Genomic DNA, 27,592 nt, shown 5'->3' with positions numbered 1-27,592 from the left:
CTTTATATAATTCTTTTGACCATGTTCAATCTTTAATTTCATTTTTCCCCCATATCATTTCTCACAGTAAATTTATTCGAGCCTCTCATTCTCCTGAGGGCTTGAAACTTTCTACATCAATTTACTCATTACTAGCTGGTGATGCTTGTTTTGGGCAGCATTGTCCTCTACCTTAAGGAGTAAACACCTTAATTTGAACATATTTGAAGAGAACATTTATCTCCTCTCTCAATATTCACCTTTCTAGATTGACCACATGAATATTTTGTTGAGGATACATTTAGTTTCTTGTAGACATCCATTTACCTTTCCCTCCTACCTAATCTAACTGGCAAGTGTGTAATTAAGCTAGCACAGCCATGTGTCCACAGAAGCAAGTTCTGCTAAGCCCGTGGTGACATAGCTTTCAGATGTCAGTGCTGGATCTGCAAGCTTCTGGTTTGCTTAAGTCACAAGTAGGCAGAGTAAAAGGCATTGTAGATATAAACCCTTTCACCATTCATAGAAACATTTTATAAAAACATTCTGATAATCTTAGTAGCTGCCTCACCTGTTCAAATCAAACTCCATTCCTGAACACATAACCAAACTGTACACAGCACTACATATGCGGTCTCACCTATTCTTCCCTAATCTCTACCAGATATTGTCATCGGATACATTCTAGGGTGTAATTTTCATTATTCCAAAGCACTTGCAATTTATAGTCATAGGTCTTCCTCTATACACTTCGTTTTCAACTAGTGAGCTCCCCAAAATCAGTTATTTTTATTCCCTAAATAGATTTTTTATCAGATTCCATCTTATCTTTATTACTATGCTCTAGGTTCTGTTTTTCATTTTCCCCCCACACTTTCTGACTTTAATCTTTATATCATTTATACTCTCCTATGTATTAATAAATTATCATTAATAAAAACATGACATTAGAATTAGTACCAGAGTGTTTAGGTAACTTTGCCAGCAACTTTCCTCCATGATGACAGTACTCTTAATGATATTTTCTCTCCTTCAACTGTGTCACTGCACACCTTTAATTCTTGTATTAATCCCCATCTTTTCTAGCCAAGCAAGTAATTTCCCATGCAGTAGTGAACGTTCCAGTTCTATCCAACAAGTCAGAAACTTTAGGACACTAAAGAAAAATACAATTATAAGTAGCAATTAAAATGAGAAACAGGACTTGTAAATTCTGTATAAATACTTTATTATGTGTAAAAGACAACTTACATGTTCTATTAAAACAAAATTTTGTTAAAACAAAACACAGGTTTACTGTTTTCATGTAAAGGTTCAAATCCTTTAAAGAGCATTTGAGGATGTCTCTTCCGTCTTCCACAGTGATCTATTATTTAGGAATTGGCATCTAGTAGAAAATGTACTGCAACATAGCAATGGCTGGGGCTTCTAAAGATGCTGTGACAATGCAAAAAGAAGGCCCTCTAAAGAATCAATATTTGGATTTAGGGCTTGGGCCTTTGGTCCTAAGGTCAACAAAAACTGGTGGAGTTGTTTAATCAAATACTCAATCCACAGACTTGAACAGACCTCTGGAGAGAAAAACAAAACAAAACAAAACAACAACAAAAAAAAACCTCCTATTGGATGTCAACTTGCTTCATCAGATACAACTCTGTTCATTCTACTTAGGATTGAAAAGGACAGTGGGACAGAAAATAAATGGGTATAATGTGAATTCCTGGAAAACAGCATCAGAAGGCCAGCTCATTCAAGAAAAAACCCTCCACAGATTACCTGCTTTTCCTATAGTAGAAGTATATGCTCAATACAGGACTAACATTTTAAAGCCATGTAAACATTTAATCTTCCTACAGATGAGTTTTGTTTAGTATTATTTTATATAAGAGAACCATAGGAAGGAGAGCATTTTTTTTCTTTTGTCAAGACTTTGAAAAGGCACTACAAAAAGTAACCAAAACACTACAAAAATGCGCTAGCTACATAGAATTTCATGTGTACCATTTTAATTAAAGTGTATTATTTCATTCATAACTTATCTTTGACGTATTATAGCTAGATAAGAAAAGAAAAATGTAATTTTAAATATTGAGTTGCACAACTTTTTCTAACTCTACATATGTCTGAAACTTTATCATTATCAGTATGTAAACTACCTCACAAACAACAGTCAAAGCCTGCCTGACATGTAAACGGTTACCTATACATTATCACATAGATAATATTGTGTTAGGATATGCAGGTTTGAGTGTTGTTCGAGGCATAACATGGTCCCAATGTATAAGGTTTCTCTCAAAAATGAGAATGTAGCATTAGTGTACAGTGATACTAAAGTTATCTAAAGACTTAAGTCTCATGCAAGAGACTTTTGTTAGTCATCACATGAAAAATAAAGCCAAAAAAAACCACAACCAACATCTTTCTGGTATCCCCTCTTTGTATTAGACACTAGAAAAAACAAACAAACAACAACAAAAGTAGAACATCCAAATATTTCTATAACCACACTTCCACCCTACAGAAGGCAACTGTGCTCCTGCCTATGGGAACTACATGTGAAGTTTTCAGTTCTTATTGTTGAGGAACTATGAATATAGTTAATAGCAGTATTTTAATTAAATGATAAAAATGTAACAAATTCATCATTTTTATTATTTACACTTGGTTTTGGCATAATGTTAGCTAGAACATTGAAAGTGGCTTGTGCTGTTCCACTCAGCTTTTGCTTTGGTGATAATAACAATGTCTAGGTTCATGACTCTACAATATGACATTTAAACTCTTAAGATTTTTTTTTTTAATCATTTGGAAACTTTTTATGGGGATTATGTTTGGATAAATTGTAAATTGCTCTGAATTTTGAGTCTAGGCAAATTGACAAATTGTATTTTCTTCAGTCATTACTTTCCATATCATTAAATATAGGCAGTATAAATGTTTTTACAGACAAGAGAAAAATGATCTCAATTTCAATGTTATGTGGAAATTTTTAAAATGCACCCTGGAGGACACAAAACCAGAACGCAAATTCATAAATGCAGCTAATGTGCAGATACCATAGAGTAATCCTCTTGCTCTCAAACAGACTCACATAAGTAATTGACTTTTATGACACAGCAGTGAATAAAACCACTGAATGACATCAAAATGTCTAAATTTCACTTTGTGTTTTTCAATGCATGTGTTGTTGCAGCTTGAAATAAGGAAAAATAGATAATTTCAGTGCAAGGAGGAATTATTTTAGCATGTACCTTCATGCTTTTAGCATGTAATTGTCTATTATAGGAGAGGTAACTTCTCTTATGTTCTGCTGGGTCTGAGGCAGAACATAATACTTGATCATTTCGCCAAGTAAGTACAAACCAGAGAACACACATGATCAAACATCCATAAGATACAATCCTGTTTCCAGAAAAAACACACAAGTATTTCCAAAACAGCTGAGTCTCACTTTCTGTCAGAAAATCTCACATTGATGGAGTCTCCAGGTGTCAAAAGTCCATGGGTTTTGGCATGAACTGGTTCAGTTTTGGGAGAAACTTTGATTTCAAAATTCTGAAGCAACTATAAAGACAAATAAGACAAGTATTAGGAAAGCTGCAAAAATATGGATGAAGATTAGATGAAGACTTCAGAAAAGAAAATATAAGAGACCATCACAAACAAAATTTCTGTTGTCAATTTATGTCTTCTGTTCCACTGAGTGCTGTGATTCCCACACAGAGGAAAAAAAAAAAAAGTTGAGCTATCAATCTGAACTATCAAAGAAATGAAGGTCTCTTTCAAACCTTGTGAGCTTTCAAGCCTCTACGTACTTTTGATTTCAATTCCTTTACGATAAATGAATATGTACAATTATAAAACAAACAGATAAGTTAGCCTCAATTCCATTGCAAGCATTTATCTTCCCAGGCAGATGCAAAAACAAACATGAAACAGGACTATCCAGTGCACCAAGTGAAATAATCATAATAAGGCAAGGAAACAGATACAAGATCCCTTCCTGAATAGAACCACTCTAATTTGTGGTTCAGTTGCAAACATAAATCATAGAAATGGTGGGCTAAAACAAACTTCAAGAGGTTCTAGCCCACCACTATTTGAAGCTGAAGACAGAAAACTTCAGGTACCTGAAAAAAACAAACAAACAAAAACAGCTCTGCATGCATTTTATAGGTACTTTCATCTGGAAATAGGTTTATTAATTGTTAGAATAGGACATATGAAAAATACTTCCTGAAGTCAGAAGACATGATTCCTTCTATATTCGTGACATTAGATAAGTAATCAAATCAAAGAAAGAAATGAGACTGGTCTGACAACTTCTTGTCAATCAGCTCCATGCTTTGTATACTACTATTTTTAAAATGCTTAAATGTCTTGGTGCTTGTAAATGAACTGTATAGTATTTTGTTTCAATTTCTTCCCAGAAAACAAAAGCAGGATCTCTATTACTTCCTTGATCCTCCTCTTCAAAAAAACAAGGCAACGATGTTTGCTTTATTTAGTCCCCTGAGAGCTATCTCACTCTGAGTTCTGAAAGACAGTTGCTAATTGTTTAAAGATTGCTTTAGGTGCTTACTTAAGGAAATTTAAAGGCAAATTTAATCAAGTTTTGCTTTGAATAGATAAAATGTGGCTAAATACAGTTATAGTTAAGTAACTATATATAGTTTCCGAATCCTTGAGTTTTGACAGCACAATCCCATTTCAGTATTTGAGTTAAAGGGAGCCTTGTAAATGACAAAAACTGGAGCAGCTGTTGGGAAAGCTTTAGGTCATGAAACAATGGAAAACAATATATATTAATATGTACTATTTACTTATGTAAGTATATGTGTAGCTATATATGAAATGATAATAAAGTAAAATTAGAAGGAAAAAGAATAACCACAGAAAATAGAAAAAAAAAAAACACACGAGAATTTAATTTCACTATTTATCATAACACAATGGTCAGAACAAGGATATAAAAAAACATTCACTTCTTATTTATTGAGTTCTTTGTATATAAAATACTGTAACTGAGCAGGTAACCATCCCCATATACGTTAAAGAAGGCTTATAAAAACCTTCTGTACTAAATCCATACATTTCCTTAATAATCTTACCTTTAGTTTTACTTCATTTGGATTATAAAGTTTTTTTCTTCTGCAATGCAGTTTAACTAGTATGCTACTCTTCAAGCATGACTATTTTCAATTTTTTAAGCCTTTACAGAATGAGCATGCTAGACAACACTCCAAAACAATGTTTTTGTGCACAATAAGATATCCAGAAATTGTATACATAGAAAAAAATTATACCAAAACATTTTTCTTCTTCTAATGTTGTCATACATTTCTAACCTGAATCAGTGCAAGATGAATTTCCAGTTCTGCAATTCTTTTTCCGATACAACTTCGAATGCCGTAACCAAAGGGGATGGAACCAAAATTATCTACTCTGTCCAAATTATCTTTCCTCAGCCAGCGCTCAGGTCGAAACTCATTTGCCATTGGGAAATTCTCTTCACTGTATGAAGTAGCATAATGACAGAGTGCCAGCTGTGTCTAAAGAAATAAATTTTATTTATACTTATCTATCTCCAATACACACATACACACTATATATATATATATATATATACACACTTTTATATACTTATATATACTTATATATACTTTTATCACTTCTTTAAGGTTATAAAAATTAAGTATCTTTGAGTAATTCCGGGGGAAAAAAATAAAAATATATATAAACATATATATAGATATATACTTATCTATCTCCAATACAACACACATACACACTATATATATATATATATATATACACTTTTATATACTTATATATACTTATATATACTTTTATCACTTTAAGGTTATAAAAATTAAGTATCTTTGAGTAATTCCGGGGGAAAAAAATAAAAATAGAGAAGATCAATGAGGAAGGAGATTGGAGCAAAAGTCACAGGAACTGGGAATTGTCTCAAAAAGGTATTATGAGAGAAAGGGAAGAGACACAGGATAATGGAAAAAGAAATAATGGAAGATCATTAAAAAAAACACTTCAGGAAAAAAAAAAAAAAAAGCAATGATAAACATGATGTTTCCAAAAAAATTCTAAGGAAAAGAGAAAAAGAATACTTAATTATATAATTATATTAAGAATCCTGAATGTTTCAAAGCAGTGTTGCTCCAACACAGAAGTAAAAGGGAACTGTGTAGTCAACTGGAAGAGCTACACAGTTCTACCTTGTTCTCTGTGTAATATTTGAACAATAAAAGGAAATATCCATATTTTTAAAAGAAAATCAGTTTCTAAGAAGGGAATTAATAGGCAAAGAACTAGAAAAACTTGCAAAAATAATGAAATTCATACTTTTCTTTTTTTTAAAAATAAAAATTCTAACATTGCACAGAAATGTTTTCAACAGATTCCACCCTCAAGAATATCAAGAACAAGCCACAAGGTTGATTAGCAGGTGAGGAACCAAACCTATTAAAATAATAATAAAAAAAAAGTGGGTATTGTCATAACATTTTTGTCCTAATGCTCTAGGTTGGTGAAATCTTCTGAAATCAGTGAAGTGTAAATATGTTGCAAGTGATTACATCTCAGATACAAAAAGTAAATCCTGTTCTCTCCAGAAAACTGCAACAGAACCTACCCCTTTAGGTATCAAGTATCCTCCAACAATCAAATCTTTCTGGGTCACTCTTCCATTTCCTGGCAATACTGGGTATAACCTAGAGACAAATATTTAAGAGAATTTCAATTTGTGTTAGTAATAACTAACACAAAGTAAAAAGTTTAGTTTCCAATCTAACATGCATTTAGAGCGTAAAGGTTCTTTGAAAGTATATTAGGTGGGAGATAAAAAGACCTTGAAGCATCTGTGAGAATATCATTAATACCCGAGAGACGTATATAAACTAGTAACTGGAGGTTGAGCTATTTGGTCTATATGCTTATTTGCTTTATACATGTACAAGCATGCAATCAGTTGGTCAAGCTGGAGATATTTTTATTTTTTTTAACACTACAGAGAGATGAAAAATACTTCTTGATGCCTTCTTTAACACCCTCTTACTCCTCTCACCTCACTATGAACATTTAGTATAAACATAAAAAAAAAAAAGCACATCACATGCCTTCAATTTAAGTAAAGATGCTTAAAATGAAGAAGAAAAGTACCACTTTGTAGTGTGGGGGGTGGAGAAGACTAGGTTATTACAGTCCTTTATACTGACTAATATTTAAAAGGCCAAAATCAAGCTTTCAATTACCTCCCTTAACAGACATGTCCTAAATAAGTGATACTAATTTTACCATACTTAAAAAGCATTATATAAACTATCTTATTTCATTCCCTGAATATCCTTGGGCACAATACTGTTACAGTAAGTAAAAACAGAAGGAACAAATAATAAATATTAAATATAAACATTAGCCTTGACTCAAGGCTCATCACAACCAAATGGAATTATTTTTTTTTTAATTAACAATTACAAAAACCCTTACCTCAGGGTTTCTTTCAGCACAGCTCTAATCAAAGGCAATTTGGGGACATCAAGAGCACCAGGAACTTGGTCTTTCCCCAGGTTACTGACTATTTCTTCATAAACACGTTGTTGAACCTCAGGGTGCTTTGCCAACAAGTATGTCGCCCAGGACAAAGTAAAAGAAGTCTAAGGAAGAAACCACTACCATCATCATGAAGTCCAACAAGAGTAGATTAAAAACAATTTCAAGCCAAGAAAAGCAAAGTTTTCCCCTATGTGTTTTATGTTTATGGTTATAAAACTGACTGGTAATGATTAACATCTGGGCCCTTTTCTGCCCAAATATCCTCCATATATTAAAACAATCCATGCTGATACTTTTTAATATTTCACTGAGAAAGTAACAGAAAAAGCAAATGCAAACAAAACTACATAAACAATACAAAAACATAAACACATTAAACAGCAACCTGTGTTGTTCTTAGCATCTTACAGCATTTAAGACAGATTGTAAATTATACCTTAATTTTCTTGAATAATTGAAAATGTGTTTGTTTTTCTACTTGCATAATGAAGATAGACAACCAGTTTCACATTCTTAGCAGTAAACAATTTCATTTTTAGCTTCTCACTCATTGGTACAGCAAAGCTGAAGATCAGATTGTATGGGTATGGGTTTAAAAAAAAATAAATCTGGAAATGTCTTATTTGGGGCTTGCATTTAAGAGCAGTTTAGAATGCAAATTCATCATGATGGTGACCTTTTATATCATGTTCAAACTGGGGTGTAGTGCTAGAAGTAATTCTCAGAAGCTTTATTTTCTTCTTCTTGTAATATTGAGTGGTTGCCCCCTGCTAAATACAACCCTGCCCTATTCCTCTCAGAGCTCAGAGGAGCCAGCAGTTTTGCCAACTGCATACAAAACTTCCTGTGATGTTTCTTCAGTGTTTCTTCCCTGGTTCCCAGCTCCTTCATAACCTCTTAAAAATTAGCACTTTTCCAGGGACAGACAAAATGCTTTGTAGCCAAAAGCTGTCTTACAATTTTGTTGAAAGCTTTTATAACCCTTCAAGCCTCCTTCATTTTCTGTGATAAAATGAGATCTGAAATGACAGCAGAAGGAGAAAAAAAAAGGTTTCCTCTATTTCAGTCTTTTGCTGGGAAATGAGGAAATCACAAGTGCCATACTCTTACAAAATTGTTGCCAGCTGAGAAAGCTGTGTCAAATGGAAAGAAAAACTCATTGGCATGAACTTGAACACTGTCCTTATAACTTAATGAAAACTTTGTCACACTAAAAATGGAAAATTAAAGGTCTGAAAGATTAGAAAATGAATAGGAAGAATAACTGTGCTTTACTTAAGAGCCAAACAACAAAAAGCTCTCTAAATTCATAAGCCCGTGGTATATTTAACCAACAGAATGATCTTTAGCATATAAGCTTTACATATGCTCCTTACTTTGGAACTCAAAAGTATTACCATTTTGTTTTGTTTTGTTTTCCTTAGAAACCTTGCAGACTTTTCTTAAATTAAAAAAATAAATAAATCTGTATTCAATTATCAAGAGTTTTTTTTTTTTAAAAAAACAACACTTTAAAGATACTTTTTACTTAATCTTTTTTACTTTAAGATTATTAAACACAGTCCTACATAACGCACTATTAAATTAAAAAGTTTACATTCACTTATAGTAACACTGTTCACTGATACTCTAAATCCATATATATAGCATATACAATACAGTAATTCTTATTTTCTTATTCTTCTGATTGCCTTGCTGCAGTCAATGCTAAGCTGCACTGATTCCATGTAACAGGACTGAGAAAAAGGGAAGATATATACATGGCTTTTACATTTTTCTGGATGACAAATGCATCATTTGGTCTAGCTTGGCACACTTGAAATGTTTCCCTAGGGGTAACATACCTCGTACTCCAGTTTAATTAACGCTGAGCCCCATCACCATGACTCTTTGCCTCAGACTGGCTGACTGTTGCCATCCCAAGTAGAGGTAGAGTGAATTCATGCCAGGCCTATGTCAGTGCTGGGCTAACAACCCCTTTCTCTGCTTGTGGCCCCCATCCTAACTGAAGCAGATACACCGGATCCAAAACATGTGTCCCCATTGATTTACTACTGACTTCGTTCCAGTAGGGAGATTAGACAGTGTAGCAAGTTATTTTCTATCATATAAAAGATATCATGACTTAAATGTGTCAGAAATTAAGTCTTTAAAAACAATACACACATCCCTCCTGCACTCACAAAGGTAGCTGTGAATGGTACTGTGAATTGATTTACAAAACAACTGTGCTCAATAAAAATGATAACAAGCTTACTGTGTCCACTCCTGCCAGCAGCATTTCAGTCATATTGGCATAAATCTCCTCCAAAGTAAGCTCCTTACTCACTAGGAGGTATGTAAGTAGCCCACCATTCACTTCTTCTCCTTGGTCCAGTTGAGACTGAATAGCCTTCAATTTGTTGTCGACATGGATTTGACCTTTGGGATTCAAAAAAATTGTTAGGCCTCCTTTTCTATTTTTCAGCTGGTTCTATTCAGTAACTTCAGTTCCACTTCTCCCTTATGCTATACCACATAGCCATGAACACATAAAATATTTTAAATCTATTTTCTCGGGGAAAAAATTAAAGCGCGGTGGTGTAGGTCATTGGGTACTCATGACATGGAAAGACTAAGCTGATAGGAACCTTGGTGACTCTCAGCACGAGACCACTGAGCATGAGGAGAGGACACAAGAGGCTGTAGATTCTGACTGGAAGCGAAGGAAGCTCAAGGTCAAGTTTTACGCCCACCTGGCTTGTTTTCTGATGACTCTGCAAGAAGTGGTGACCTGTGCAGAGCGTGCTGCAAGTCAGCACACAGCAGCTGTTACAAGATGTTAGCGGCAACCAGGAGGTCAAAGCCACCGAATTGAATCACACTGAAGACAAAGATGAGGAGCATCAAGTAATAACAGAAATGGAAAAACTTCAGTGAATGGTATTTTCTTTTGAATAATTTTACCCTCAGTCCCATTTATACCTTTGTGACTGCAAATATTTTCACTGAAACAAGTGCTTCAAAGGTGAAAACTCTTCTGAAAGTGAATGTCTCTCAGAATGAGCTTACAAAAAGAACTAGAATCGACATACTCCTTTTTGAATCCTCCACAACTACACACATCACAGTGATATTTACAATTTAATTCCTTTTTTCACAGAGGAATTGAAGAAAGAAGTAGCATAACAAGTTTCAAATGGAACAAATTCCTCAAGAACAGTTTTTCACCTACTTTTAACTGAAGTCTGCTCTTGTTTTTAACCCACAAAAGGGAAAGAGAGAACTTCTACATGGGAAATAATTTAAAAGTGACAGTGTAAAAAAGCACGTGTTTTGCAGAAAACACAACTATACCAGCATTAAACAGATTCCCTAATGCTTTGTGTAAGTACAGATCAATACATATAGGCAGATTAAAAAAATTAGAAACTTAAGAATCTGCTCTGAAAAAGACCTACACAGACCTACCTAGACAAATAGTGTTAATAAAATAAATACAAAGATGCATGCAGTTTCCTAAAATTAGACAGGGAAAGTTCAGACCTTTGAAATACGCCAGAATATTAAATATATGTATATATATCAAAGATAACTCCTCCTTTTTACTCAGATGACTGAAGGCTGATTCATAAAGTAGTATAAAATGCTTTATTTTAAAAAAGATACTGCAATACAGTGCTATATCTCTACATCAACTTCTGTGTTTGTATGTGTATATTTAAACTTCATAGTGAGTTTAATTAAATTATTACTCTGACCATTAGTTAATATTTCAGGTGGGGTTATGTTTCATTATCACAGCATCTCTTCTGCTGCAATGCCTCCTAATAATTTGAGATGAGAAATACAGTAAGTCCGATTCAAGTACACAAAGAACCTGCAGGAAAACAGCAGAACTTTTCTACTACTAAATCTTACTAAATTTGAAGAGTCCATCCCAGGATCTGCAGAACTCTTTCCAGGGTTTTGGAATAAGAGGACGAAGCCATTTGGGAATAGCACCTGCATACATAGTGGTCTTAAACATACTAAACATCAACTCCAGAGCCTCAATATATTCAACAGTCTGCTGTGGGATGTTGTTTTCCAGGCAGCCCAACCGGCATTCATACAGAATAGTTGCCACACCTGCACATACGAGATCAAAGAATTTGGTATACACTTCCATATACAGATATTAATAAGGTGAGGAATTAAAATTCTAACATAATTATAATCTTAATTATTCTAACTTCCAAAAGGTTTGTTACTACCACTGCAGCTGTGAGTAGATAAAAATTAAAAACAGTAAAAAAATAAAAATCCTAGCTAAACATCACAGAAAGACCGTGGATACTATGTCAGTAATGTTCAGCATGAGAAGACAGGAATTCCAAGAGAAGCAGAGCAGACCTTCATTTTCATGTATCTTTTATTTCTCTTGCACATCTTTCAGAAACTGCCAGTTCTTACGCATTTTTTTATTGTTTAGATAGACTTTTCAAAAAATCTTACACACTGGTTCTCTGAAGAGTTGACAGTGAGTTGATCAAAAATGCAGCTGATATAGGATATAAATGAGTGCCAGGCACGAGTTATAAATAAAAGCTAAAAGAATGTGAAGAATTTAACTTGCCAGTTAGAGTGAATCCATAAGCTCAGAGTTTAAAATTCCATAAAATTTGTAACTTAGTTGAATGTGATTTTTAGACATTAATAACATAGAATAGACTCAGATTAGTTTGCCAAACAGACAGCCATTTGATTAAGCATCTTCATAGGTGAGCAATTTTGAAGTTTTCGCAAAACTGAAGTTATTCGAATGTCTGTCAGCAAAGAGTGCCTGAGAGGTACTATATATTAACAGGATCAGGCAGTATGAAGCTAGTCAAAGGAATGTGTGAATGCATATCACCATTAGATCTTTATAAGAACACAGGAAATCCTACGCTAGCTAAGGCTGGAGTTCCATCTAGCACAACATTCCTTCGAAAATGGTAGCCAGTGCCAGGTGATCTTAAGGCAAGCATAACCATCTCACACTTGGTGTGTTGTAGGCAGGAAAAAGCACTATCTTTTCCCACAGCATACTATGAACAGAATTTAAATAGTGATTGCTTATCTGGAAATTGTCCAGTAGACTGTTAACATGTCTTAGAAAACAAACGATTAGACTAACACTCTTATTTTTGAGAAATTTATATAGAAACATGGAATATTGAAACTGGTCAGGGCCCTGACCGTACATTTTGCCTATTTGTCAGCATTTCCACAGTAATTGACCCTTATTACAAAGTATCATCTGTTTGGAGTCTACAAAGGGATTCTACTGATAGCCACTGCCTTCAGTGTATCCAAATGCAAACTGTCAAGCTTACCTTTTCAGATTAATCACAATGGGGTAAAAGTCATTTATGACAAAAATACCTAAACATAAGCACATCATTTTACATTAATTTACATTAATTTTACATTAATTTTCGCTACAGACGTTGTACAGCTCAGACCTACCTTCCATCGAATACTTGAAGAAAAGGTTGTTAACATTGGTCACTGTTTCCCCATCATCCTCTTGATTTCTGAGGGTGTGGATTCTTTTAATTAAATCTGTGATAACTTCATTGACTCCTCCAGAGTAAACAGCCACATCTTGGGGTTTCAGAATTTTTTGCCTCAGTACACTTCTCATTTTTAGCCATTGTTCCCCCTCCCTAGAAAAAATTATTAATTTCTATACACAACTATTCTTAACAATCACTAGTTCAAGGAGAGCTCTGAAATGACACCTGCTTATATTATTGAGATGAAAAATTAAGTAGTGAAATGACAATAATGGAGTTATGATACCATATACTCGGTATTATGCTCCTACATTTTCATTTCACATTTATTGCATGTTCACATTAGAATTCAGTGTTGCAACATGTCTACACATCTGAAGGCAATCTTTGGGTGACAGAATTTGTCAACTCAGTGTTCTGAACTTAACAAGTGCCTCCAAATTAGTTTTAGCAATACTTAACATAAGAAATTTAGATTTGCACAATTTTCTCACTAAAATTACTTTAAATAATTATTTGAATGAATAGTTTGTAAACTTGTTTTTGGTTAGAATTGGTACTTAATTGTCAAAGGTGGGTGTCACATTCAGATCTGACAAATCAAAAATTTAAGCTACTATTGTAAATCCCATTATTGATAAATCACTTTCAGTTATGTTAATTCTAAATCTACAAAGAAATAAGGCAGAAGACTGAGCTTTGAGAAACTATTTACAGCTCCTTTAGGTATATTTTGAAATCTTTTTGTTGAAGACTAGGATTCTGAATTGTAGCATCTGCCTGCTTGATACAAGCAGAACGGTTGGGAACTGTGGCTCCAGGGATAACTTGCAATTTCTCACGAAGACAGGCAACTGTCTTTAACGAATTTATTCTGAATTGCAATGTATTTCCCATGATTTTTTTTTCACCTGGAATGATGCTACTATAAGGTACTGAAACTTACTTGCCTGCAGCAAAATTTAATCTCTTTAACAGACACTTTCTGAGTCTCTTGTGATTTAAGTTCTCCTCACACAAAATATCAAGGAACTGTTAGTTTGATTCTGCAGTGCAGCTTAAGATTTGAAGTTGAAATGCCACCATTAAAGAAATAAACTGGCCATAACTCAGGAAATCAGTTTCCCTCTAAATAAACAACCTATGTCAGTGCTGACTATGAGCAGTTCCTGTTGGCAAATAACCACACCCACATACGCACTGTCGGTTTATGCAAGCTTTAAAGCTAGATGACTTCTACAATCAGCCATGTACAAAGATACATCTGCATGGGGATGCACTACAGTATAAATTAATGATACAGTGACTTCTCTGCATTAATCTAGTGAGAGAACACTTTGGCAAACAATAAAGTTAAGCTAGACCCAAGTCACTAAGTCCACACAACACATTGCCAACTTGTTGCAGTCATCTGGATCTGAAGCAGATCAAAAAATCATATTTGTGCAGTGTTATTGCCAAAGCTAGTAAGCCCTGCTCTTATATACTGCTTCCAGATAATCAGTCCCCAAGAATGTTTTAACGTAAGGTAGCTCATTCCACATTCAAACTATGCATTGTTACAAATCCTTTGAAAATTTACAGCAGAATAGACAATTCACTATAAATGGATACCCTCCTCCTCCCCCTACTAAACATACAAATATCTCCATGCAGAAGAGAATGAATGCCCAGAGGACTGGTACAGTCCTTCAGAAAAATCACTAAAGTTTTACATTAAAACAGAAAATGAAGGGATAACACCACTTACGCAGAAATAAGTCCCGTTGCTCTTCCTCGCAAGTCTCTGTATTCCTGCCATGATTCCATGTTAGCTCTTTGTGGTGCTCTACCTTCTGCCCGGAGGACTTGAGCAACCATATCTCGATCTGCAATGGATACAACAAACTGGGGACCAAAGTGAGACTTGAAGATCTTTCCATATTCCTGAGTGTGTTTTTGCTACAATATCACCAACAAAGAGAAACAGAAGTAAAGTATTACTAAGGAAAATCAACAGAAAAGGAAACTGACAATTTGTCACACAGAGAATTAATGTATTGCATCTAGAACTCGATTCCTGCTTTTCCCATCGAGGAATGGTTTGAAATGTCACAGGAAAGCATTGAAGTGTTACTGTGAAGTATTCAGCAGGAAAACAGAGGGGTCACGCTGTTCAGGACCCCTGACTGAAAATACCCAAAGCTCTAAGGTGCAAAAGTGCCAGTGAAACCAAATACCGAGAAAATCAAAGGGTTTGGGGCACTTAAAAGCACACGCATCTTCAGATCAAGTAAGAAAGAATGTCAGGGGAAAAAAAAAAAAAAAAAGGAAAACAAGGAGGTAAATAGGGTGAATTTGAAAGTATAACACAGATGTATAATAACTTACTTGCAATGTCTTCTGTAAACAGACTTACTCTACCAGTTTATTCTTTAAAAAAAAAAAAAAAAAGTGTATAGTTTCTTACATCTAACCTAGGATGATGATGGTGAAAAAAGTACATTTTAGGACACATTCATCAATTGCAAACTTTGGAGAAAGCCATACATTAATTCTGAAAAAGGAAGGAAAAGTTGAAGTGTTATTCCTGCAGTGAGGTTTGTTTAGTGGCCAACTGATCCACGAACTGTATGATTCAAGCCAGAGGCAAGCAACAGGCAATTAAACATTAAGTGATGTGTCACTGTCTGAGGAAATCTCACTGATTATTTTAAATAAATTTAATTACAATATTGTTGTCAAACAAAACAACTCCCAGGAATTCACTTGGAGTAGAGGTTCATCATCATGTTCGGAAAAAGAGTCTGCAAAGGAGTTGTTAAAATTTATTATTAGGACTTTAGATTTAAAACAGTTTAAGGTCTTAAAGGTTTTATTTCTCTTTAAAGTAGCAAAATAATTTAAATAGACCAAATTTGACATGTTACTTGCATCTAATGTAAAGGCATCTGCTTGCAGTCATGTTTGTTATAAATCAAACAAGTTTGATACAACTAAGCTAGTGAAAATCTAGTGTTGATCCAAGATTAATTTATGAGATACATTTTAATCAGTACTGCTTACAGAGATGAAACATTTAATTGCCAACAGTAAATTTAAGACATATGAATTGCTCTTTACCATACAGTACCAAGCGCTTATTAAAACATAATTATTCTTACCTACTTTCCAAATAAAACAAGGGTTGTGCAATTGTGGTGTCTGACAGTCTCCACTTGACCACTTTCAGAACACATTGGCCAATTTCAGCCAAGTTTAAACACAGTTAAAGGTCTCCTACAACTACATTCTTCCATTTTCAACAACCAGCATCTGGATTCAAACGATACATATACATCTGTCACCCTGGCAAGGGATATGCAGCAGCAGGAACTCAACCATTACTATTTCTGCTCGTCTCCTGCTAACCAAACATCACATGCGGACCAATGGGTGATGAAAAAACATTCCCAAAGCAGCTCTTGCCCCAGAGGTATTTTAAGAAATACTGAAGAGATTTAGAGACCAAGAGGCTTTAAGGCAAGCTTGTGGTGGGAGATAAGTGCTGTAAGGAAAATGCAGTGGCGTGAGGGGGATACAGATCACCAATCCCACAAAAAGAGTTCAACAAATTTGTTATTTATGGAACTGACTGTTTTTATCCACTCATGGTAAGAAATTTATCATGTAGGGATGATAAAATTTACCAGAAAGTAAACTGTCAATGGAGTCAATTCAACATATGTCAGTTTTAAAACAGAAATTGATGAGGACTTCCGGAGTTTTCAGCAGAATGGTGATCACTGTATCAACTTGATGATTAAAGAAATGCCTGGAATTTCTTTTCCATATTTTCTGTCACAACATAGGTTTTCTTTCCCTTATTCCAGACCTTACAAATATTAGACTTGAATGCCTCATACCATTCTCAAACCATTTCACACATCATAAATCCAAACTGTCAGCATCAAAACCCTTTCCCCTCACCTTTATTTTCTTTATACTCGTACAGAGACGTGAGATCTGACCCCCAACAAATTAAAAATACTTTTCCTTCGTTATAATTGCTGTAGGCATTACTGCTTTGGCCAGGACTAACTGGAATCATGTTACCAAGAACAGAATCGCCTTTGTGAAAAACGCCCGGCTTCCCCACCCCTTCTGCATATAGCGTATGAGTGCTTCTATGCGCCAAAGGACATCGTTTAAGTAGCTGTGTTGGTTACCAAAGGGTTTCAGATTAATTCATTCCTGATGTGCACTGTATTGTTAAATTTAACAGACTGTTATTAAGCCGGCTAATGCCTGCTTGCATCCAGCATGTTTGCAAACAGGCCAGCCGTGATTTGCAAAGTGATTTTGGAGGCTCTAAATAGAATAAAAACTAGTGTTGTGTTACAACTCCTCCTTGTCCTTTCTCCCGCTTTTCTTTCTATGAATAATGTTCACTTAAGAAGAAAATTTCTTATTCAGCCAGCAGTAGTGAAAAGCACACACTCTTTACCTCTTCTTACATTCTTTCTAATAGCTGGAAAAATTTTCATGGTGTTGACTTGTGCACTTATCTCAAGGAAACCTTGAATTTGGTGTACAAGGTAGGATTTTAGTGTTAACAACACTATGGCGAGTGCCTTGCAAATTCTGTGTGCTACCAGAGCAGTAATGAAACACCGCAATGTAAGAAATATAGTGTAGGAAAACACTTTAGCAATTAGAAAGAGCAGTTTATCTGCATGTACTTGTTAGGAAGTAATTAAGTCAGACAATTAATTCATCAGCAGCAATATAGAGCTTGGCCGCCATCACACAGGACACACCAAACACTGTGCAGCCTGACACATTTTAGATAAAAAGTGATCTAAATCTAATCTAATCTATCTCAATGATAACTACAACAAAGCCAGCCAAACCCGAGGAACTCATTACCTCCCCAGCGCCCAATTTCCTGCCTTTTTCTGCCGTTTTCCCCCCTCCACACACCCCGCTCCCTCAGCAGGGCCGGGGCAGGGCGGCTGGGGCCGTCCCCGCTGCCCGAGGCCCGGGGGTCGCTGCCCGGCCGCCATCACACCGCGCCCCGCTTCCCGCCTCCCCGCGACCGTTGGCGCCCCCCCGGCTCCGGGGAGGTTTCAAACCGCCCGCCTCCCGCTGAGGGGAGGGAAGGAGGACCCGGTCCTGCGGGGTGTATTTATACAAGGGGAGGCCAGGGAGACAAAATGGTCTCTGGCCACGGCGAGGGAGCGCCGTCAGGGAGCTCGCCCCCGCTGCCTGAGGGAGCTGAGGCGCCTCAGCGCGACCGGGGCTGCCCCCGCCTCAGGGGGGTGCTGCGGTCCGAGAGGCGAGGAAAGCCCGCAAATAGGTAATTTGCGAGTGTGTGAAGCAGCCCGGTTCCAAAATTCCCGGTTTTTTTCTTTTTCTTTTCTTTATTTCTCCCCCGAAGTGTCTAAGCCAGTCACCTACACGCATAAAGATGAAAAGAAAGCTCCAGGAGCGGGGGTACGCGCTACACGCACAAGGGGAAGAGGGGGCTCCTCAGAGGATGCCCGCCCAGCTGAAAGCCCCGTGCTTGGCCGAGACAAAACCGCTAAACCTCCATCTGAAGGGACGCGGAGATTGAATGGGGCTCCTCCTGGCCCCGGCTCTTTCATAACAGGAGCGCGGTGCTGCGAGCTCGGGGATTGAGCAACACTTTTGTGAGGGGAAAAGCCGAAGTAACCCCCGGCGGGACTAAAATCTACGAAATCTCCAACTCGGCTGTACCTGGATCTCATGAATGCGGCCGAAGCCGTCCTTCCAGAAGAACTCGTAAAGGTTGTAGAGGGTGTTGGGTCCCGGCATTTCCTGCAGGCTCTTCACCCTGCCGAGCCGCTGCCGGGGGGGCTCCAGCAGCCCCCCTGCGCCCCCCGAGCCCGCCGCTGGCCCCGGGGCTTTGTTGGCTGCCGCCCCCGGAGACTTGTCCGAAACCTCCAGCGATGGGCTGCTGGAAAGCTTGGGCAGCTGGTGAAAGCCGCAGGCAAAAAGCTCCTGGTAGAAGTAAGTCCTCTCCCATTCAAGTGGCTGCTTGCATGCCGTTGTCAAAACTCTCGTGAGGAAAGACATGGCTTAATTTCAGGAAGGTCCACTTTGTTCCCGCAGCGGCTTGTTATGTGGTTGCTTTCCTCGCTGCCTGCTTTAACTTGTACAAGCAGCACTTCTCCAAACTCTTACTGCATGAGCATCAGTTTACACAGACCATTATTTAACGCTCCCTCCCCTAGGGCTGGAAAAGGGGGGTGGGTCTGGGATGAGACTTGAATAGAAAGAACCTATTATTTTGTATAATTCAAATCAGATAAATTTGCCCATTAAGCATGCAGCCAAAGTGTAGTTTTTCCCTCTTTCCCCAGCTGGCAAAATCTCACACGTGGATTATCTCAACTTTCTCCCTCACTGAGAAGGTGGGTTTAGATTTATGCGAAAACATTTCTACATCTGCATACAAGTAGCAATGGTTTTCCACAGTAACATTGCAAACAGTTCCTGTAAATTACAATATCCAGGGATGTTATTTGTATTACAGATTAGTCTGTCTTTTGGATATGATAAACCTCGTAAGCAGCTTGTGTCAGCTTTTGTAGAAAATAACCTTTTAACTGCATGCAGAGTTCCTTACCACAGCTTTTCTCAATTCAGTTGCATCAGTTTATAATAATACGCAGAGAACCTGAGCTCCAACCTGTTCTGCACAATTTCAAAAGCCTTTGTGCTGTCTTCATACCCATTTCTGCATGCTTCTGAAAGTATTACTGATAATCTGCAAAAACTTGATTATCTCCAGGAATGATGTGGGAGATCTCCTCAGTTAAAAGTGAATCAGAAGCTCAGGTAACATGTGAGGACAGAGGAACATGTCAAGCAAGATTCACATTTACGGAACTTACTTTTCCAGCAATTTAGCCACTACTAAGTTTAATGAGCTCTGTTTTCCTTGTATTCTCTATATTTTTCTACATTTGTATTTTGGGAGGCATAATCTAATTAAGATTTTTATATATGCTTCTTTTTATCACTGAGGACAATTCCACTGAAATAAGTCTCTCTCTTGAGTCAGATGTGCATCATGCTCTTGGTAGATAGGGCATTAAATATTGCAGGAATAAAAGGCACATGATAAACAGCCTTAGTATCTATAAAGTACATACTGGTTTATGCTAAACTAATGTCTTTAAAATAGACCTCATTATATTTAAAAAGGTCCAGAGAAAAGCAACATAAAAATTAGAAGCTTTTAAACAATCATATATGGAAGAGGTTGAGAGAGTTATTTCATCTGCTAAAGATGACTATCAGGGGCAAAACAACTGATTACAGATGTATACGTCTTTTGTTAAAAAGAGATGTATATCCGAGGAAAGGAAAAAATAACGGGCTTAGTTTGCAGCAACAAATTTCTTGGTTAGATTTTCAGATAGCCTTGCTATCTCAGATTTCTGGGGTCTCCTAGATACTTCAGATAGCCAAGCTACCCCAGGAAGTTATGTAATTGCTATCACTGAACTTTGTAAGAACAGATTTGATAAACATCTGTCAGGCACAGTCTGGGCGTATCACAGTCTAGATTACCTCTGGAGTTTCCTTTTACCATCTACATTTCTACATGGTGTAGCTACATTATTTCTTTAACATTTCTCTAAATGTTGGTTTTGGAGACACCATTACTTATAAAATAAATACTTCTGGGAAAGAAATGAAAAAACAGCTGGTAAATGTGGAATTCAGAAAAAGTTTATAATTGTAAGAGGCTAATTCCATGCCTTGCTTAGGGACAGTGGAGGAGAAGAACAACCGTGAGTTTCTCTCAGAGCAAACAGTAGATGCACTAAGAGATGCCTACAGCAAGATTTAAAAACAGAACATGTGTTTATTATATAAGAAAGATGGACAGAAGTCCTAAAACATGCAATGAACAATCCAAACTAAATTATCTAAATTATATTTCCCATATTATAATATCAATATCCATAAAAAAAAATAAAGCTACCAAACAATAGATGATGTCCCTAGATTCTAAGTCAACATATAAAATGAAGAGAAACAAGTTCATTTTGCAATCAACACTGATACAACCCTTTAGTTAGACATGTTAAGAGTTATATGAACTTGGGTAGACCTGTGCGGTGTCAAGAGTTGGACTTGATGATCCTTAAGGGTCCCTTCCAACTCAGGATATTCTATGATTCTATGATTCTATATGAGTTTTAAAAATATATTCTTAATATCAGTGATAATAATTTGAAATTGTGTTTTTTTTTGTTTGTTTTTTTTTTTTTTTTTTTTGAAGTTTATGCAGTTCTCCAGTCTTAAAAAATTGTTTTTCATGTTCTAATTTCTAGATTGATGGAGGGAATACATGCACTCTTCCTAAAAAACTGCTTTTTGCATCTGTCAGCATGGTAAGTATTTTATATCAGTCAAACACCATTAATATAATGCAAAGCATCTGCATCTCCTTCTATTAGTATACTAGTTTGAAACTCAGGATATATTATACTGTAAGACTACAATTTTGCAGCTGGCACTAGCTTTCTCTGGTCATACATTTTTGCAGTTAATTCCATATTTGGACTTTCAGTTCCCTTCCCCCTCCCCCTTACTTCAGAATGAATTACCTCTTTTTCATGACATTAATTGTAAGAGAGTTTTTCTAGCCAACCTACTTGAAAAAGAGTTTCAGAAGTTTTGTCTTGTAAGTACGTCACCAGAACAATACCTGTTTTTCCTCTGAGGAGTTTCTGGAGGTGGCAGCAGTCCCAGTAAAGGAACTGTGTTGTAAATCCTCACTTTCATATTTCTAGGCAGTTTAGTTCACGTTAGATTTTGTCTGTTTGCATCAAAATGGTCTGAAACAAAGATTCTATTTAAAATAGATAGGTAAATCTCAGAGAAAATGAAATTTTGTAAAGGGTGAGCTAAAGACAATGCTAATCACATTCCATTCACTTCAGGGGAGACTGAACCATAGAACTCTCATACAGCGTACAAGGGGAAAACACAACACAGTGCTCTATTATGATTTTGATAATTTTAAGTACAGCTACCTTAATTACAGCTGAGGCAGCTATACTTCTTCATGTCTGTAGTCTCTCTGGAGGATTTTTCATTATGTAATTTCTACCTTGCTAAGCTGTTCTTGAATAGTTATGTTGATCAGTAATGCATCCTCCAATGTAATGGCTCCCTGTATACATTTATATATATATATTCTCTATTTACTGTTCTCTAACTTACCTGGTGTGGTATACAAAACAGCTGCAGACCTTCAGATGGCATTATTGACAATCCTTAGCAAATCTTTAACATTATTCAAACATTCTATGGTTGCCAGCTATCAAGTTTATCACAATAAAGCCAATTTCAAGAAAAATAAAACAGAACACCTAGATATCGATTGTCGTAAGCATAGTGAGGAATTCACCTCTCTCTCCACTGTCTGGATAGACTTTTTAATTATTTATTTTGAGATTGTGCTCAACATTTGAAAGTCTAAGAGAGTTTCTCCCATTATTCACATGCAAAGATTTATTACTGTCAAAAGAGGAAAAAAAATAGGAGAAACTTAATACCTGTAATTAATTTGGAATAACATTTTGTACTTACTGGCTATCTGCTTTTAAAGAAAAGGCAGAATCTATTTGCCATTTGAGAAAAGATACCTAACCAAGGAGCTCCTATGAGATACCTCCACAACTACTTACTCTCTTCTATTTTCATTGCTTAGAAAGTGCCATCAATGTCTAACCCCTCTCCCCTCACCACATAAAGAATATCAAAGAATTTGCAAAGTTGCTTAGAATCAACTGAGTATAATAAAAATAAATAAATGAAGAAAGGACAAAGTAGCAACGCACTGATGATGAAAATGGTCAACTTTCCCATATATAGCAGAAGAGGGACTTAAAGGAGAATAACACCGCAGTTCTGCCTATCTGTAAAAAGAAGTCCTTTCTGGCACAAAAGGAGATATGAGTGGATCGACATCCAGGGAAACATAACACTGTAGACCAGTAGTTCTAAGGACCAGTGTCGGCAAAAACTTAGTACCAGTAGGATTAAGAGGCCTACGTACCATAGTTTGCCATGAGTAGCAGACAGAAGGGTCACAAAATAGTTTACCAAAAAACCCTGTCATAATATTATGTTCCAAACTTTATTTATAAAATTTATTTATAAAATTTCTATGAGGTTTGTTAGATGGAGCAGAAATGCACTACAGAAGTTCAGATACACTTAAAATAATGCTATTATACAATAATACTACACAGTAATTATCAATAATACTATAGTAATCCATCAGTGCAGATAGAAGCGTGTTTTTCTAGGTAACATGCAGAAAAATAGTACCTCAAATGACAGTAGCCAAATTGTATGGCGGTTAAATAGTCCAAACCAGGAAGGGAATGCATATGAACGTGAATCAAAACATGTGGCCTACCACAGCATTGAATATGGAATTAAACTATTTTCTTCTCTTAGCTGTGCCAGATCACAATCTTGTGGTTCTGTTTGACTTGTTTGACTTTCAAATAAGAGTTATTAATGTATGCACCACTAAGTTTGCAGCTATACTGCCACACATCACATCCTTACTACTGCAGAATCCAAGATGGAGGTCAAAATTGCCAACTACAGCGTGTTAAGTAATCAACACTATCAATAAAATCCAGCATTCATGCTACAAGAGACAGACAAAGCTGAAATAACAGTTTATTAGAGTAGACTAGAAAAGGAGAAAAGAAGAATGAAGGAATGAAACCTACCCACATTTGAGAGAACAGGTTTCAGACAGTTTAGGGTGTGACCTAAGCTGGTGGAGGGATCAGCATTGTATGGTCCCCTTTTCCTCCCAGATATGATCACAGATTTGTTTCAGATAACAGAAATCCAGTAGTGCCAGAGAGCCATGTAATTCCCAGGAATAATGGTGAATGTAGCAGCTCTAATATAAAACCTCTTCCTTCCAATCCACGTAAGCCCACTGAACCATGAAGACACGAGAAGTTATGCCACCAGCACCACCCAAACAAAACACAATTATGTGACTTGGAAGATAAACATTTTCTCACACTTACACAATCTTCCACCACATATATTCATCAGACTTAACAGCAACTTGAAAACACGATTCTTTACATTTAAACAATGACATTTGTCCTAGCCTGTTGGTCTGCTGATTTTGAAAAGTTTTTATGTAACTAGTCAGTTTGGACTTCTGTTACTTCAAACAAGTTGAAGCACGTGCCTCTTCACAGTGGAAATGCTTCAATTTTAGGTAAGTTTTGGTATGTAACAGAATCACAATATAAACTAGACTATCGACAATTTAAGTGTATTATTTTTGGATGAGAGTCATCTCTCCAAATCCACAATCATTCTGTTCTCTCAGTCTAGACCCCTGAATGGGGTCATATCAATTGTGCTTTATTACCTTCACTGAGTTATTTCTAAATCCAATTTAAACTTGCCCTCCTCTTCACATGAACTCTGACAAAGTTCATTTGAAGCTTTCTTTGTGTAGTAATAACATTGCTGTTCAGTCAGTGGTTACATTACCATCTTAGCAGGAATTCTGTTTTCTCAGAATTATTTTCACTTCTCAATAGCCTTGACTGTATCTGCCTTGTAATTAACTGAAGAGTATCATAAATACCATACTGAAGATAAAAACATCGGTGTTCAAATAGTTAATGCATATAGAAGTATTTATGGAAATAAAAGAGATTCGATGGGAGACATTTAACTTTGCCCAAATAACACCATCAGCTAAAACGTTAAAAGATAGTCTCTTCAGAACTTCTGAAAGGAAGAAAAGCTGAAAAAGCATTGGTAAGTCAGAAATTCCAGCAAAAAATTTCCAGTGTACTTTGAAACATCTCTTCGCTGAAAAAGCCACACTGTTAGTCATATTTTTTGCTTTTTATGACTGCCCTTAAACACATCTTCTCAAAGATCTTTTCAAGTTGTAAAGTCACTTATTTGGAATTTTAAATGCTTTCCAAATTCCCATTCTTTGTCCTGAAAAAGGTACAAATTTGAACTTAACAGACTACGAGGTGAGAACGGAGCTTTTAGGTCATTTACTGCTAAAGCACTTTTATCCTAAAAGAAAAAAAGAAAAATCTTCTGAATATTTGGTTTCATTTGCCATATGATGACAATTAAAATATTGATCAAATATTGTACCAAAAGAAGACCCAAATCTGAGCTGGTTAGCCAGTGACAGGTGCTGACAACACTGTACATGATTTATGGTTTAATGCTTAAACAGAAAAATATGAATCACATGCAACATGTTAGGAATTCAGCTCCAGAAATCTGTTGATTTCTTGAAGCAAATATAGATCCTTATTCTGTCTGTATACCTGTAAGCCCCTAAACTACTCTGTAAATAGTTGCCTGTAAGCCCCAGGTTTTTAAATACACTGTAAAGAAGTAAGGCTCTACTAAAAACTGTGACCATCAGGAGGGCATAGGAAACTGCAGAAAAATAATAGTTGCATGTATTTTAGTGTTTTGCAGAGCAGCAGAACTGCTTGAAATTGAAACCCCAATGCCACTGTGCCCTTTTAATCTTGAAAGTAATTTTAAGGAATAACCACAATATTCTTCAAGCATTAATCCCTTTGCAGGCACTTGTTGGTTTGACATGAGAATGAAGAGCACACAAATTTCAGTATTACAGCCTGTCAAAAATGCTATATATATGTATAAAAAGCCAATTCTTAAAAGATGCTAAAAAGAGTAAGTTTTCTCAGTACGGAATTCAGCGTAGCCAGGGAGGTGGCCAAGATGCCAAGTATAAGCTTTTATCTCATTAAGAAAATCTGAATTATGTCCAAGGAAATTGCAACTCTGTTCACAGACTTCCAAGAAATAATGTACATAATCCAAAGTTCACCTGTCTCTATCATCACTCACAGCCTGAAATGGTTTTGTCACACAAATTTTTGTTATTTTGCCCCTGGCTCTTGAGAGTTCTAAAGCAAATATTTTCTGGATAATCATGGAGTTATCGCTGTTAATTTGCAGGTCATCTGGATCCACGAACTGCATTGCCCTTTGTTGGCTGTTGCTAGACAACGCAGCATTGCACCAAATACTCCCAGTGGGCTGAAGGCAGCATCTGAGAAAGGTACACATACAGCAGCATAGTGGTAGAAAAGCAAAATTTTGCCACATGCTCCCCCTTTCAAGGCAAACAAGGAGCTCTTGGCTACGTTGTTTCTACAATTCACTTATTAGGGGGTCTCACAGTCCATTTGCACAAGAGAAGCACTGGCCAGCAAGTGTCTGGTAAAGTGTGTGAGGGCCTGACCGTACTTTTAAGAGCTGGGGCCCAGAATCTTTGGATTCAGGCTATGGGGCAGTTCGATCCTCCCATGCATACTGTGTCGTCACTGTGTAGCATTATGTTTATACAGTCTACCATCCTGCTTTAAATAGACACCTGTGGACAAAACTCAGTGCTGTTTTGTAGCTGAACAAAACAGTTCAGTTTCCTGCACGGCTGGGATTACGGATTAATACTGGAGCACTGTTGTGCCCATGGGGTTGAGTTGTACCTTAGAGCACTGCAGGACCATGCGCAGAGTGAGGGGCAAGCACAACAAAAGCAGCAGGAACAAGCAGTGTTTCTCAGCGACCGACTCCTGTCTGGAAGGCAGAATTGAGTGGCTGTATTCCAGTAAAGATGTACAATAGCAACTGTTTAGTATAGAGTAATGGCATACCAGTCTGCCACTCAGATACAGTCATCTGTATGGTGTAACAGCAGGCAGCAATTACTACAGTAATTGTATCAACATATTTAAATCTAAACTGTGAACACCAACACTATTGCTGAAACATGGAGTGATTCTTACCTCTTAAAATTATTAAGATTTACTTGATGCTGGAAGTACTGCACCCCACACAGACCCATTACTTAGAAGAGTATGGTCATTAGACATCATTGCCAAGATTTACTGTCTAAGAACTACAGCATCGTTCTAATTCCAGGTGCTACTAATGCTGTAATTACTAAAACTAGCATTGCTATTAAGCAATTTGCAAACTTAGCTTTTTTTTTTTCCCTCTCCAAGTTTATATAAAACGGAGATCAGTTCCAAAGCACTTAATAAAGTGTGGTACAGAGAATTATGCTGAGGGCCATGGGCTTACTTTCTCAGCTACTCCATCGCCACAGACCCCTCCCAGTATGCTAAATTGTCTTCCCATTAACTGTTGCTACAAGAGCTAGTCAAGATCAATATTATTTCACAGGTTGTTCCTAAAACACTATACTCACAAAAATATAAAAATAAAACAAATCCACAATACTAAGTAGTATAATTGTCACAATATTAAATGCAAGTCTTTTTAAAAATGGTCTCTCTCCCCTCACATTTTCTAGAACATTAATGCATTGTCTTCATTAAGAAAAAAGCCTCAAACCCAGGATTCTCTTCTTCATATCTCTGCTTCCAAGTCACCGTGTGGCTAGGCCAAACAGTGATTCAACAGTAATTTCTATAGTGGCATTGCAC

At 36.5% G+C, this 27,592-nt stretch overlaps 1 protein-coding gene and 1 long non-coding RNA gene across 10 annotated transcripts in view; one reads left to right on the top strand and one right to left on the bottom strand.

The window, feature by feature from the left end:
- Positions 1–1,190: 1,190 nt before the first annotated feature.
- Positions 1,191–19,284, bottom strand: CYP27C1 (cytochrome P450 family 27 subfamily C member 1). 7 transcript variants are annotated; one of them, XM_072040744.1, is made up of 10 exons: positions 17,961–18,097; positions 16,217–16,367; positions 14,824–15,014; positions 13,024–13,223; positions 11,452–11,661; positions 9,809–9,972; positions 7,486–7,652; positions 6,632–6,710; positions 5,328–5,531; positions 1,191–3,543 (listed from the first exon to the last, which is right to left on the bottom strand). In XM_072040744.1, exons 3-10 carry the CDS (start codon positions 14,931–14,933, stop codon positions 3,427–3,429), a joined length of 1,251 nt encoding a protein of 416 aa, XP_071896845.1. In that variant the 5' UTR covers positions 14,934–15,014; positions 16,217–16,367; positions 17,961–18,097; the 3' UTR covers positions 1,191–3,426. The 7 variants fall into 7 exon arrangements, with proteins under 7 accessions (XP_071896845.1, XP_027316945.1, XP_071896847.1 ...); XM_027461144.3 differs by lacking the exons at positions 16,217–16,367; positions 17,961–18,097 and adding an exon at positions 18,792–19,282; XM_072040746.1 differs by lacking the exons at positions 16,217–16,367; positions 17,961–18,097 and adding an exon at positions 18,792–18,926 and having other exon boundaries at positions 14,824–14,941.
- The window catches only part of LOC140002909 (uncharacterized), a 29,248-nt gene continuing 19,784 nt past the window's right edge, over positions 18,129–27,592 (top strand). The window contains exons 1-4 of one of the 3 annotated variants that reach the window (XR_011810547.1): positions 18,129–18,390; positions 19,418–19,468; positions 21,404–21,463; positions 26,097–27,499. This is a non-coding gene — a long non-coding RNA (uncharacterized lncRNA). Of the gene's footprint in view, positions 18,391–19,417; positions 19,469–21,403; positions 21,464–26,096; positions 27,500–27,592 lie in introns of those variants that run through there. The other 2 variants (XR_011810548.1, XR_011810546.1) reach the window with 2 other exon arrangements.

This window comes from Anas platyrhynchos, chromosome 7, assembly GCF_047663525.1.
Source record: "Anas platyrhynchos isolate ZD024472 breed Pekin duck chromosome 7, IASCAAS_PekinDuck_T2T, whole genome shotgun sequence".
Taxonomy (NCBI): domain Eukaryota; kingdom Metazoa; phylum Chordata; class Aves; order Anseriformes; family Anatidae; genus Anas; species Anas platyrhynchos.
The sequence above is the reverse complement of the archived record's forward strand: the minus strand, read 5'-3'. Positions and strand labels throughout refer to the sequence as shown.